Consider the following 15491-nt stretch of genomic DNA (forward strand, 5'->3'; position numbering starts at 1 on the left):
GGTATGTTTAGGCCTAAACCTTGGGTCAGACCCAGGTTGTCCTGGGGAACCCTGGTTGGAGATTGTGCCCCAGAAGTAACTATCTCTGCCCCAGCCAAATGGGGGACACCTGTGACGAGTTTCCCAGCTTGGGTCCATATTGTCTGGAACTATACCGCTCGGTGTGTCTAAGGGAGACCATGCGACAAATTCTAGCTGGGGAAATGTCAGTGAGAATCATCAGTCTCACTGCAGCACAGGGGGGAAGAAGATCATACTTTGTCTCTTCCCCCAGTCTGCCGACTGGGTGTCCCTTCAAGCCACAAAATAAACAAATCTGGGCCCTGAGTTACCATTTGGAGGAAAGCCACCCTGGGGGTCAGCAGACGAAGAATTCCTTCACCGGACTTGGCGCGGGGGAGAAAGAAACTGTGGTTTTGTGAACCTCGGAGATTGGGATTGTCATTACGGCAGCACAACCTAGCCCACCTTACTACCTCCCACCCGTCAACATCCTCAATCTCCATCTGTTCCCTCCATTTACCGCGTCGTTTCACTTTGTGTGGGCCTTGCAATCTCTGCTCTCTCGACCTAGAATAACTCCTCCCTTTTCTAGCTGGTAAACCGCCAAGATTCAGAAGTGAAATTTATTCAGTGTCCCTGTCTGACTTCTCCCGGCTGTTTGCTACGCCCTCTTTCCTCCCCTCGCTGAGCCTTGTACCCCAGCCTCGGTGAAATCACATTGACATCGTCATCTTCTCCAAAGTCTGTGAGCTCTTGAAATGCAGACACTAGATCTCATTCTTTATGTTCAGGGCGCCTAAAATAGCACTTGGCATGTAGGGTTTCTCAGTACATGAATTTTGGATGAGTCTAAGTGAATCGGGGTGTGAGGGTTCTCTGATTACATCCTCTAGTCAGCTGACTGTGGGCTGCCGTTGGTCAGAACCGGATTAGAGACCTTGAGTCACTGCAGGTCTGTCCCGGCACAGCTGGGCACTGCTCTCAAAATCAGGAAAGCACTTAAAGGGAATGCACAGAATAAAGAAGTGGGTCCTCAGAATTTGTCTTTTGCTATTCAGCGAAGGTTAGAGGAAACAAAAGCTTTCTCTTTCTCAGAATGTGTGTTTTTAATGGCCGTGGACCACGTCAAATACGTGCTCAGCTCGAAAGACATTGGAAATTGGGACTTCCCTCCAGAATTCAGCCAGAGACTTCTTTGAGTTCCTTTGCTTCTCTCTAAAATTCAAATTTTTTTTTTCTTTGAGAGGACAACAAGGGAATAAAAAAGTGAGCTCAAATGAAATGAGAAGTGCTTTAATAGGAACATTTTATTGTCTCTGCCCGAGTTTCTAGCATAGCTTATAAAGTGAAAACACTGCTTTAATAAAAATGGAATACTACTGGTTACACAAAATCCCGTCCTTTCAGCTTCAAATCCACCCAGGGAGGCGTCCCTCATTCTTTGGGGCTGCTGACGAGGGCTGTGGTGGAGTAGGAGTAGGGGCTGAGCAGGGCCGCGATGGTGTAGTGGCGGAAGCCAGAGTCGTTCGCTGTGAACACCACCTAAGAGAGAGCACAGACAGGGTCCGTTTCTATCAGAGCCTAGAAAGGTGAGTCACCGAGAGGGAGACCACTGGACGTCCAGTGCCAAGTTAATTCATTTTATCTTATGGTTTCTTTTTCTGGAACAGATTGAACAAAAAGCAAAAATCCAAATATGCCAGTAAGAAGACTTCATGGGAGACTGATGCAGCCCTTGGAACGAGATTTCATTCCTACCGCCTGGGTAGCCAGGTCTCTCTCTCTCTTGCCTGTGTTTGTTTTTTGCAAATTCACACTAAAAATCAGGGTGGTGTTAGCCTGACTGAGGGAAATCACAGAAAGCCTAAATGTTCTTGTCCATTTTCTTGGTTTTAGGAAAAGGAGGAGGAGAGGCAGTAACTGGCATTCAGTCGTCTGAGGACCGAAGAACGGGGACTGCCATTCTCACTGCACACCAGAGACCTGGAATTGTAGAACTGACAGGGAATATTCTTCCCATTTTAGAGATAAGTAAGTAAACCAGACCTCTGAGTTAGGGTTTGGCCCAAGTTGATACAGGACAGAGCCAGGTTAGAAATTAAGGCTTCTGTCTTCAAACCCAGAGATTTTTCTCCCTCTATTCCTTTGCAGTTTTTAACACGAAGAGCAAGTATGTGTTTATGTGTGTAAGAAGCAATGAAATATAGAGTAAAAGCAGTATGGGGTTCTCGTTACCACAGCAGAGTGTGCAGGGTCACGTGGGAATTTTGAAATAGACACACCTGGGTTGGAGCTCATTCGAGCTTCCTGATTGGACAGATTGCTGACCAAAGTGTTGTTCCAGGTGGTCATGTACTTCAGGCAGGGTTAGCAGAGCTTCTGAGACCCAGGCACCGGGGGAGTCTAGATGCCAGAGTGAGACAACTAGGCAGGAAGCTGGCTCAGGAGAGAGATGGGGGGCAGCGAGGAGGCCTTTAATCTTACTTATTTTGTATACAGGCCTTGGATTGAGCTTTGGACACATCCTGGATAAATGAGTTTTTTCCTCAAATGGCAGAAGGAAGCCTTGGTTGTTTGAAAAAAAAAAAAACTGACTGAACCATACTGAAAATAAAAACAGCATGAGGGCAAGAGGAGGGAGGAATCACCTTGGAATCCTGAAGGAGAAAAAAGCATTCCTTAAAGGCCAAGCGTCTGGAATCACCCAGGGAAAGCTTCTGACACTGACCTTGGCTTTCAGCTCCACTTGATTTTTCCTCAAAACTGTAGATGGCATAGTCTGCGCTCACAGTCCCACCAAGTGAAGAGGACGACTAGTTCTGCAGGAAATTTCCTAACCCTCTCGGTGAGTAAAACGGGGCTGCCCGGGTCACAGGCGAGGGAGCAGGTGGCTGACGCAGAAGTGTGGGAGGCCTGGGTCAGCAGAGGCTGGCGGGGAAGGAACTCACGGCTGGACCCCCAGCACCAGCCACAGAGGGGGACCCGGGACGTGCAGAGCAGCAGTGTGCTTTCACGTATGAATTTCTAGCATTTAGCAGAGTGCTGGACACATAGAAGGCTTTTATTTTCCTAATGTTAGTTGAATGAGTGCTAAGGGAGTCAGGACAGACAAGGAAGCTAACATCTAACGACGAGGAGCAACACATCGTGGGCCGTGTGGCCGTGAATCCTCTCGTTAGGCTGAGCCCAGGGCAGACAAGGGTTCCAAGGAGCCTGATCGTGTGTTCTGGGGTGCAGGCCGAGACTCTAGGGGCACGCGTTTTGTGGTAGGCGCCTCCAAGCCCTGCACCATCTAAACTAGTCTGTCTTGCTGCGCCACTGAGGCGGGGCAGCCAAAGGCTTCTTGGGAGATGGGGACCCCCATCTCCCTGGATGACTTGTGAGCCCCAGAAGTCAACCAGGCTCCCACGGTTTTTCTGGCAACACCGTCTACCAAAAGAACCATTTGATGTCAATTGAAAGTCTCATCCATGACTAAGCCACAGAGGATGGTTCCCTTTCATGCTGAGCTATTTTTGATGCAGTTATTTGATCTTTGACTCTGGCCAGCATGTCTGGATTCTCTTTCCGTGATAGCCATCTGTTTTAAATGACTTAAGGAATTACAGACAAGGAGGAGGCACCAAGACTGGGCCGTGGATCACTTGAAGGTTCCTACAATGTGGCTTGATTATTATTGTTTTTAGCCTGACTTCTTACAGGAAGAAGGCTAAGGCACACCTGAGGCTAAGCCCAGCTGGGGCCCTGTTGGTCATTATTTCTGCTCGTCCCTTTACTAGACTCTGGGCAAGTTATATCACTGCCCGGTGCCTCAAATTCTTCCTTTGTAAGATGAGGATAATAATAACAGCCCCAATGGTCTGTGGAGGAGGATTGAGTAGGTTAAATATAGAAAAGACAACAGTCTGGCACGTGGTGTATCCTCGACCAGTGTTATCTCTTGTGTTGCCGTTATCATCTTGAATTTGCTGTCTGGGATTAACAACAACAAAACAAGGAAAATACTAAAAAGCAACGTGCGTGTCTCTACGCTCTCACCTCTGCATATTCATGGAACGGAGAAATGCCGAGTGACTTCCAGTACGACTTGGTGTCTAATTCCACCTTGTATACCCCTTCCACAAACTTCTCAGCCGTTGTGAGCCCATGGAGCTCGCCAAATTCACTGGTTTTCCTAGAAGGTGCAAATTACAGGTTAAGTTAGGCATTAGGGGAATGAATGCCATGGCAAGGTGACACCACAGGCTCGTGCACACGCGCACATACACACACACACACACACACACTCACGACTCAAACACACAGCAAAACACACTCACATACAGTCCTTCCCATTCTGGCATATACAGACTCACACCCACAAAACTCATGCGCACCGACCACACACAGACTCACACTCACATTGATACACACTTGCAATGCACACCCGAACACTACTGTCCTACTTAATTTCACAAAAATCCTCATAAAGTCACCAGGTGTATGCTTCTCAGAAAAATGTCTGCATCAAGTCATTCTTTTCACGTGTCCAAGACTGTAAATGCAAGAAAGAGGAGCCATGTCTGCAACTGCACTCTTCCAACTGCACATCCCAGGAACACATTTTCAATGCGCAGCATTTCAGAACTTCTCTGAGCTCTGGCAATGCAGGGTGTGGTGAAAAATTTGGTGGCGAATGGCAGTTCATGAGTCGTCACACAGCAGGAGAACACAGGCAGAGGGGAAGAGTGCAAAGGATGGCATAAACCACAGAAACTTATTTCCTCAGAGTTTTTAGGTGACAAATCCAAGATCTAGGTGTCACCAGGCTGGTTTCTTCTGAGGCCTCTCTCCTTCCTTGAACATGGCCACCTTCTCCCTGTGTGTTGTTCACACGGCCTTTTTCTGGCCTTGTACATCTGCATTGCTGCTGTTTCCTAACTTCCTCTTCTTGTAAGGACACCAGTCATACTGTATTAAGGTGCCCTGCAACGGCCTCATTTTTAACCTAATCATCTCTTTGAAGGCCTCATCTCCGATGGGTGAAGAATCGTAATGCGGTTCTTGAGATTCAGTTAAAGCCCACAGAAATTTTCCTTCCTGGAGACGTAAACACTTAGCAGTATCGCTTGGTGCTGAGGGTTTCTTGGCTGCTCATTCGTTCAGTGAGTTGGTTTAGGTTTGCTAATGTGCATTTTCTTTGAAATTCGTGCTAAGGGAGATTGGAAAACACTTTATGAAAATTGTGCGGTGGCCGAGGAAGGTGAGAAGTCACTGTTGCCCCTGACATTGGGTGATCGGTCTGTGGCCGTGCTCTGCTTACGTGTCTTTCTTGTCTGTGTCCTTTTGTTACCGAGAGCACCAGCCTCCAGCCTGGCGCGGAGCAGGTGCTCCACGAGCGCTGGTTAGACACAGCTCTGGATTCTGGCGGATCCAGATAAACTACAGACGCGTGCCTTGTCAGTGCCGTCCCTCAAGTCCTTTCCTTTCATTAATAAACTGATACAAATTGTTCTTCTTGCCTAAAATTCCAAGCCAAGGACACTCAGCTTGAGTGTTTTGCAAGGGCACCGGAGAATCTGTGACACTCCTGAAATTGATTAATACGTGTGTGTGTGTGTGTGTGTGTGTGTGTGTGTGTGTGTGTGTGTGATTTCCTAGGCGCAGAGATCACAGTTTTCATTACCTTCTTAGAGTGGTCTGTGACCCAAGAACGCAGTGGACCGCTACTAGAGACAGAGGAGAAGCTGACTCCTTTTTCCTTTCCCGTCTGTCCCTTCTGGGCGCTCCCGGAGAAGCAAAGCAAGAGGAGGGCACCCTCCCCATGGCCTACTTGACCCCTGCCTGCATTCTCAATCTACTTGAAGATTCTTCAGCGAATGGTGTGAGGCACTCTCTCTTACAAGCGGCAGGGGAATGAGCTGCTAGAACGAGGTCCCAGGTCCGGGCTTGTTGGGTAGCTTACCCGGAGGCGAAGGGCTCCCAGCTCTCATCAGCAGCCTTTTTGAACACTTTCACGGCCACGTTGACAGCAGGGCTGCCTCGGACAGCGTCTAGGACCTTGACCATCAGAGGACACTTGGATCCACCAGAGCCCTGGGCATAGAGAAGACCAGTGAGAGGTCAATAAAACCGGTAAGAGTGAAAGGATCTATTCTTTTTCTTATTTTAAGGTTTTATTTATTTATTTATTTATTTATTTATTTATTTAGCTCGAGCAGGGGGAGGGGGAGAAGCAGACGCCCAGCTGAGCAGAGAGCCTGACACAGGGCTTGATCCCAGGACCCTGGGATCATGACCGGAGCCAAAGGCAGACACTTAAGCAACTGAACCACCCAGGTGCCCCTGAAAGGATCTATCCTTGATGGTGTTAGAAACCTGGAACAAGGCAAGATGTACATGCCAATTGCATTTCCAGCAGTATATATGTTGATAGTTAATGAGCTCCCCTTCTCAGTGTAACAGAGACATGAGTGCTCCCAGAGCAAGGCTGGTTTCTGCCTCCGTACATGCTGCGATCGACCGGGGATGTGTCTAATGAATTTTAAGGGAGAAAATAGGCCCTCTGAGAGCAGTTGCTTTGTGAAGCCTCGCTATTTGAGTGGAATTACTGAAAAGATGTAATGTGCCATAGGACCCAATAGTTAGTTTCTCCCCCCTAGAGCATTTTAGTTCTCTGTTGCTGTAGTCATTCCCACTTACTAGTTGTAAAGTCATGCCAGACTATTTGATGACCCATTTAATAGTATTAGTTAATTCTTCTAGAGGACTAAAGAATTCGGTATTTGACTAGAATGGTGTCTGCCAAGCCTTTCAAAAATTAATCAATAAAGACATTTTGATTAGCTGAAGGGAAATGAACTTTATAAAAGGATCCATTTCTGAAAACGTGATATTGGTAGCTTCGCGAATATCACGTCTTTATTTCTACCATCTATCTGAGGAAATGGAGCGGAGGAGCCAGGACCCTGCAGGCCCAGGGCACCAAAGCAATAGCGGGGTGCACCAGGGTCCCAGAGCTCTGCAGAACTTGACTCATTTTGAAGTTTGAATCAATGACATTTAAAAGCCCATGCGGGGTACCCTTGTCCTAGTAACAAAAGGCGGCTGGCAGAGCTGAGAGAAGTCACTTCTTTGCCTAGTGGACCTAAGGGTCTGTATAAAAGGACTTCGCAGAATCGAACACTCACCGCAGGGCCAGCCTCAGCCACGAGTACCAGTCCGGCGAGGCAAAGGAGGAGCAGACGATGAGAAGCCATCCTGCCAGGAACGCGAGGGCCTGTGTGGCGGCTGCCCCCAGCTTGGGGCTTTTATGCTCACTTCTCCCAAGCCATGCTGCTGATCCCTGCCAACTGACTCCAAACCTGCTGATTCTGATTATTGACTTAGTCAACAAAGAGAGAATAAGTAACTCACACAAATATGAACCTTGCCTAGAGAGATTAGAGTGTAGGAACATTAGCTCTATGAAATATTCTTATGCGTAACAGGTCATTGCCCGGCTAGATCACCAAAACAAAACACACAAAACCAAACATATTCTTCCCCCTGCTTGGCTGGAGGCAGCAGCAGCATTCTTGGGATTTTTTTTTCCCTCCCTTACAGATTTCTCTGCGTGGTTTTTTGTTTTATTTTTTTTTTCATTTTCTATATGTTTTGTCTTTCGTTTTAGATGCTAGACGCAAGTTGTAATACTCTATTTCACATGGAACGACGTTCGGCCTCACAGAGTTAAATACAGTGCATTAGAAAACATCACTTGGTATATGTCGGGCGGGGGGCGGTCAAGAGGAAAAACCTTTGACAGTGCTTGTATTTTAAAAAGCCTATGTTTTAGCCAAACAAACTCATCTGTAAGCTTTGCTTACTCAGCCATTTCTCCACCGGTTTTTGTGTTCTTCCCAGACAAGGTTCATCTCAACCCAAGAAATAATGATATATTTCAAACTGGCATTAAAAAGCCTAAAATACAGAGAACCAGATATCCTTCTTTTAAAAATGTTTATTTATTTATTTATTTTAGAGAGCAAGACAGCATGAGTGGAAGGGGCAAAGGGAGGGGGAGAGAATCTCAAGCAGACTCCCAGCTGAGCAGGGAGCCCAACGTGGGGCTCGATCCCACGACCCTGAGATCATGACCTGAGCTGAAACCGGGAGTCAGTTGCTTCACCGACTGTGTCGCCCAGGTGCCCGGAAAACCAGATATTCTTACTGCTTCTCCTGTGTTGATGGGCAGGAACAAGGCTACCCAGCTGGCTTTTAAACCTCAAGAATCATAATCCAGGGAAGCTGACTGACTCAGTGGAGTGTGCAACTCTTGATCTTGGGGTTGTGAGTTTGGGCCCCATATTGGGCTTAGAGCTTATTTAAAAAAAGAATCACAATCCAAATTTCTTGAAGGAAGTGGAGAGGACTGTGAGAACTGGAAGTTATGGTTGACAGCATATTCTCTTCCTCCTCCCAACTTACACACCCAGAAATTATCACTATTTCATGATTCACTGATCAAGTATCAACTCGGGTGTATGAATGCGCACGTATGTGTACGTGGCTTTGTTCGTTGATTCATTAAGACAGGTTTGTCTTTACAGAGACATGCGGAAGAGAGACAACAATTTTGGACAAATACATGTCAAGGATGGGTCGAGTTTGGAGCAGCGAGGGCTGGGAGGGCATTCCCAGAGCTGACGGAATCAGGCTGAAAGAAAGCTGATAAGAGATCATGAAGGAGAACGGCTTTCAGGGCGTAGTGGAAGGACAGGGAGGCATTTCGGGAATATGGAAATGTGCAAGTGACTTGGGAAGGGTGGGGTGATCACAGGAAAGCAGCAATGAGCAAATCCGTTTCTGAGCATAGCTAGAAATGGAATCTTAGAGCCTTAGAGTCGGCTCTGAAGTGGAGCTGGAAAGTGTTTTGAGTTTGGAGACAGATAAACCTGAATCATCCAATTCCTACTTCTATTGCCCCATTTCCAGGATGACTTTCTGTGAGCTATTTAGTAACCCAGATGTGTTATGCTTATGCATTTGTAAAATAGAAATATCTAGGGCGCCTGGGTGGCTCAGTTGGTTAATCCTCTGCCTTCGGCTCAGGTCATGATCCCAGGGTCCTGGGATCGAGTCCCACATCGGGCTCCTTGCTCTGCTGGAAACCTGCTTCTCCCTCTCTCTCTGCTTGCCACTCCCCCTGCTTGTGCTCTCTCTCTGTCAAATAAATAAATAAAATCTTAAAAAAAAAAAAAGAAATATCTAATATTTTACTTTAAAGGACCTTTCTAGTAACTTTTAATATGAGATGATACAAAAGCTCTGGTGTCAAGGATAGACATGTATGGGCTGTGGAATGTTTCTTTAAATATTCTGAAATAGTTGCTAAAATTAAAAGTTGAGACACGTTGCATAAAAATTTGTGTTTCTGGCTTCTCTTGAAAAATTAGAAAAGATGGCAGCTCTAGGCCCACATTCACACATGACAGTGGGCTCTCACTCTCAGACATCACAACTCACTAGGCCTCCCTCCAGCTCTGAGGCTAGGTGACATTTCTAGTGGCCCAATCAGGCTCGAGCTTAGTTCTTTCCTTACGTGCCCTTGTTTGAGACATGCCCGTGTTTGTCTCATCTATGTTTCTACCTGGCCTCTTGGCAACTTGGGTTAGCCATTGCTGGCCTTCCAACAGCCATTTAGATAGTGAATAACAGCTCAGTTTTTTATTTTTGTTTTTGTCTTTTGTTTTGCCAAACAGACATCCTCACCTCCTTGAACGACTCCTCTTCAGACACAGTTTCTGGAGCCCTTATCACTTAGAACTTCCCCCTCTGTCAGACTCCCACTGGCTCCTGTTTTTCTTCAAATGGGATGCTCTGATGGGGGCACATGACCCAGATGGGATCAGGCCAGCACACTGGGCATTGAGACCGTTACTTCCCTTGACAAAGGGGCTCCACTGCCAAGGGTGCACCCTGAGAGCATTTGTACCGAAGTAGCTATGACCGCCCCCCTCATCATGACACTACCCGTTGTGACCTGTTAGTCACAATGATCTAAAATCACCATATATTATCCATCGCCCTACGCTTTTATCATTTATAAATTTGACTTTATCTGTTTTTCAGCTTTATGGAGGTATGCTCGAGAAATTGTAAGCTATTTGAAGTGTATACCGTGGTGATCTGATACATGCATACGTCGTGGAAGGATTTCCCACCATCTAATTAATTAAAACATCCATCACCTCACATATTTACCTTTTTTAAAAAAGATTTTATTTATTTGAGAGAGAGAGAGAAACAAGCGTGCACACAAGTGGGGGGAGGGGCAGAGAGAGAAGGAGAAGCTGAACGTGGAGCGGGACGTGGGGTTTGATGAGGGGCTCCACCCCAGGACCCAGAGATCATGACTGGGCCGAAGTCAGATGCCTGACTGAGCCAGCCGGGCGCCCTTTATCTTTTTTATGTGAGAGAACATTTAAGTTCTACTGTCTTAGCAAATTTCAGTTATATAGTATAGTGTTACCAACTAAAGTTCCCATGTTTCACATTAGGTCCTTAGACTTTATTCAACTTGTAGCTGAAATCTGTACTTTTATCAACTCTTATTTCCCCCACCTCCCAGCCCTGGCAACCACTTTTCTACATTCTGTTTCTGAGTTTGACTTTTTTTTTCTTTTCTTTTTAATTTAGATGCCACATATAGGTAATATAATGTAGTGTTTGTCTTTCTCTGGCTTATTTCGCTTAGCATAATGCCCTCTAGCTCCATCCATGCTGTCACAAATGGCAGGGTTTCCTTCTTTCTTGTGGCTGAATAATAATCCGGTGTATTTACATACTAATTTCATTTATCCATTCATTTGTCAATTGGCGATAGACATTTATGTTGTGTCTATATGTTGGCTATTGTGAATAATGCTGCAGTGAACATGGGAATATCTCTTTGATACCTGATTTTCATTTCCTTTAGATATGTATCCAAAAATGGAATTGCTGGATCATATGGTAATTCTATTTTTAATTTTTTTGAGAAACCTCCGTACTATTTCCTTTAGTAGCCAAACCAATTTACATTCCCACTAACAGTGTACAAGGGCTCTCTTTTCTCCACATTCTGGCAAACACTATGTCTTTTCTTTTTGATGATCGTCCTTCTATCAGGTATGAGGTGCTGTCTCACTGTGGTTATCACTTATAAATTTTAACCTAATCTGGTAACCTATGTTTATGTCTTATCATCTCACCCTGTTAGTTCTATCTTCCCCTCCATCTTATTGACACCATTCAATAGTTGATTCTGTCATTCACTGCGTTAGTGTGCCCTCCAAGCCTTGTCCTTGGCCACTTTCTTGCTTTTGCCTTCTGAAGTGTCATTGATCTGGAAATCATTAATAAAATTTGAATTTGAGCAAGACAAGGAGGTGGAGGGAAAGCGGAGTCATGCAGAGTACAACGAGCAGCGTGCATCTGATTGTTGAATCAACGATAAATTTACAGAGATAGAGGTTATTTTTAACATAAAAAGAAGAGAAAAATGTTGGCAGAGACCTACAGATCAAATGGAGATGGTCTAAAGTGAACGTTAAGAGAGTGCAGGAGAAGGAGCTACAGTGCCTTTTAGGTGAGAGAAGAGCAAGGAGGAAGGAAAAAAGAGAAGAGGAGCGGAAATGCATTCTCGGTCAGAGGAACACTTGTCGGAAAAAATGGCAATGATAAATACAAGAAAAATCTAGTGTTTCCTGCCTGAGAGGCAGTCTGTGAGGATGACTGAAGGTCACATGGATAAACACAGGCACCCTAACATAAGAGGGCCTGCCTTTCCTGTGTTTGTTTGAGTTTGTGAAAGCTCTTGTAGAAAGATGGCTACAGGGGATCCACCAAGAGGGATGAGTTAAGGTCAAAGGTCACCACATTCCTGGAGTCCTAAGCGGTTGCTGTAGAAACTGTGCTCTAGGGCGAATATTAGCAGCAGTAAGAATCCATTGCCAGAAAACAAAATGTGCATTGTTGAGACATTTATGCTACAAATGTGTCTTCTCTTCCTCACATTCTGACCATGGGACTATAGGGTAGATGTTTAACTGAGGTAAAACAGACTAATTTGATGACGACATTCCTCCTATGATAGACTATGCAGTGGTTGATGGACAGCTCAGGCCTGCTCTTAATTTAAGGTTCTTCTGCTCTCTCCCTTATAATGAACAAACTTGTTTATTAATATTTTTAAAGTACAAGAGATTAACTCTCTTTTTCTTCATTTAGTTTCTGAAGGTGCCTGTGAACCGCTAGCCAGGGATCTGGTGACCCTGAAATGCTTATTAATTTTACTGCAAGTAAGCTGATTAGCCAGAGTGGAGAGGTGGCTGGCCAAGTACTTGGACTGGGTCTCCGCGGAAAGAGTGGGGGTGGGGCGGTGCCTTGGATCTTTGCAGGGTAGAGAATTCAATTTCGTTAGCTCTTCCAAGGTGAATAAGCCCCGTGGGTTTGATTAAAGGTAAGCAAATCATAAAAGACTCATTTTAAAACCATAATACCAATTTAATTAATAGTCAGATGGTTGCTGAGTAAGCAAGGAATTACAGCAAAGGAACTTGACCAATTTTTTGAAAACATTTTATCCAAAGTACTGATGAGCCTAGAAAAGTTTCCTTACTTCACCGTAGAGTATGCTTTTCTGGTGCACAAAATGCTTGTGTCTACCCTATCTGGCATGTCTTTCCTCCGAGATTGCTGAATAACCACGAAAAAGCCTTTTCCTTTGTCTTCCCTTCTTTCACTGTCCATGTGGACGATCACGCAGGTAAAGGCTAACATTAGCTAGGATACGTTAATTAGACCACATTTTATTTTTTATTAATTGTAATTTTAGTTTCATGGTTGAATCTCAGTGCCCGACCTAGTTGGGAAAAACAGTTGGGAACTCCCCAGTATAAGAATCTTCCATAGCTCTTATCCTGCATGCTGCCGTATTTGGGGACTGTATCATTGAAAGCAGCAACCATGGCCCCACACCAAGTTCTAGAACTGACCCTGTCGCTATCTGGGAGACTTTAATTTACTTTATGCCAGTAGCTCTGATGATTCAAAGTCAAGACACCCATGCCTGGGTCCACGTTCACATCTGTCTCAGCAATCACACATTTGTTAAGGATTTTATCCATAGGTAATTATTAGATGAAGTTAGAGTTTTAGTTTCTAGAGCCACTCAGAGTTCACCCAGCCCTACTTACGATGGAAAGAGGTACAGACAGGAGAGGAGATACCAGGCTCTTATCTAGTTGGCAGGTTTTCTTCGTATTTCTGTTTTTCTCTGTAGCTTTCATGCAGCTGGTGTGGCAAAACAGGCCTGAGGTTGCCTGCCCCTTAGATGGGGCTACGTGGCCATATCCTGTGAAACATAAGAATCAGGGTATGGCCTGATGAAAAGATAGTATGGAACAGACTACTGTTTTCTCCAAACATGTCTTTGTGATTGGCTGAGAGCTTAGCTCAGTTCACCAAGAGACTGCCCTGGGGTTTGGGTCCATTGTACCAGCTAGAATGAAAAGAGATTTATTCAGTTGATTTTATCTCTTTACCCATATCACCTGTAGAATCAGTTTAGAGCCATCATCCAGGATCCATGGCTCAGGATCCATATTTTGGTGACTTTTATGTATCTTTCAATTTTGGAAATATGACTAATAAAGGGATAGCTTCTGTTCATCAACTGATTAAAAAACAAGCAACTATTGAGCATTTTCTGACTGTGTGCCATTTGCTAGCCATCACCCTGAGAAATATCCAGAAGCACAGGTTTCAAAGTTGCTTATAATTTAGTTATTTTTATTTTTTAATTTTTTAAAATATTTTATTTGAGAGAGAGAGAGAGACAATATTAGTGGGGGAGGGGCAGAGAGACAGACTCCCCACTGAGTGAGGAAATGGACGTGACACGGGGCTTGATTCCAGGACCCTGAGATTACCACCTGAGCTGGAGTCAGATGTTTAACTGACTGAACCACCCAGGCACCCCCTCGAAGTTGCTTATAACTCAGTTATTAAGAAAATATATTTGCCATTCAATGGGAAACAGGTGATGAGGTAGGCAATTTATTCAGAAAAGGAGGAAGTCACTTTCAGGCTCATGGAAAGCTTCTATAAGAAGTGAGATTTAAGGGGTGCCTGGGTGGCTCAGTCGGTGAAGCATCTACCTTTGGCTCAGGTCATGATCCCAGGTCCTGGGACCGACCCCGCAACAGGCTTTCTGCTCCGCAGGGAGTCTGCTTCTCCTTCTGCTCCTCCCCCACCTGCTCGTGCGCTCTTTCTCTCTCAAATAAATAAAAAAATCTTAAAAAAAATAAAAGAAGTGAGATTTAAGTTTTATCATCAACGAGAAATACAACCTAGGTAGGAGAAAAGGAGCAGTGCGTGCGATTTGTGTCCCATACAAGTAAGGAAGCATTTGAGGGGTAGATGCTGGATGGGGCAGAAGAAGTTAGTGGCATGCACACTGTGGTACATGGAATAGAGGAAAATCCGAAATCCAGGATTAGGAACCGAGCATAGAATTTGATGGAAGCCTCAGTTTTAAAGGGCTAGACAGAGAGGTTAAGACCAGGAATGAGAATAGTAATGGGGATAACAGAGCAAGCAGGTCAGGAGGGGTAGCTGGAATTCCAGAGCCTGAAGTCTGATGGGGTCTGGACTGAAGACGATTCTGGATGCTGTTCTTCCCCCAATTTTCCATTCCTGTAGGAATATAAGATCTGGGGCACCTGGGTGGCTCAGTTGGTTGGGCGTCTGCCTTCGGCTCAAGTCATGATCCTAGGGTCCTGGGATCAAGTCCCGCATCAGGCTCCTTGTTCGGCGGGAGCCTGCTTCTCCCTCTCTCTCTGCTGCTCCCCCTGCTTGTGCTCTCTCTCTTTCTCTGTCAAATAAATAAATAAAATCCTTAGGAAAAAAAAAGAATGATAAGATCTGTAATAGCACTTAGGGTAAATGGAAAAGTCTGCTCCATTTGGAGGTGATGAGCCTACTGACTGGGGCTCCCCAAGCCCTACCTGGCAACTCCAAGGGCAGAGGGGATCATCCCTATACATCCTGTATCCTCCATTTGTTACACATGGATTGCGAATTTCAGCCATTGAGACCTAGGTCTAAGTGTTTGGTTATATTTGTTGTCGCTCTTGCTGATTTTATTGGGCCCTTGGAGCCTACTTTGTGAAGGATAAGGAGGTGGTCTGGGCACTGAGCTGTTGGGACAGAGCGCCACGGAAACCAGAGTGAGCCAAAGTGAAGAAGTGGAAGAGTATCAGGTAGGGCCTGAGGATGCAGAGCAGAGCGGAGTCTACTGTATGGATGTGGACTGTATAAGCCTAAGCAGAGGAGCCAAAACACAGCTCGGAGTTGGACTGTGCAAGCTCTTTAGTGCTTTCCTGAGAAGTCTGAGTTTTATTTATAAGCGAGAACGTAAACCTTCCTGATAATTTTTGAAAATCTTTAGAACGATGCTGTGGCCCGTCAAATGGGCAAATACA

General features: G+C 45.3%; 1 protein-coding gene across 1 annotated transcript; it reads right to left on the minus strand.

The window, feature by feature from the left end:
• Positions 1 to 1330: 1330 nt before the first annotated feature.
• Positions 1331 to 7549, minus strand: TTR (transthyretin). Its single transcript, XM_008690947.2, has 4 exons — positions 7173 to 7549; positions 5948 to 6078; positions 4042 to 4177; positions 1331 to 1545 (listed from the first exon to the last, which is right to left on the minus strand). The coding sequence occupies exons 1-4, from the start codon at positions 7239 to 7241 to the stop codon at positions 1438 to 1440; spliced, it is 444 nt and encodes a 147-aa protein (XP_008689169.1). The 5' UTR covers positions 7242 to 7549; the 3' UTR covers positions 1331 to 1437.
• Between the last annotated feature and the right edge of the window lie 7942 nt (positions 7550 to 15491).

Source organism: Ursus maritimus, unplaced genomic scaffold (assembly GCF_017311325.1).
Source record: "Ursus maritimus isolate PB19 unplaced genomic scaffold, ASM1731132v1 scaffold_18, whole genome shotgun sequence".
Classification (NCBI taxonomy): domain Eukaryota; kingdom Metazoa; phylum Chordata; class Mammalia; order Carnivora; family Ursidae; genus Ursus; species Ursus maritimus.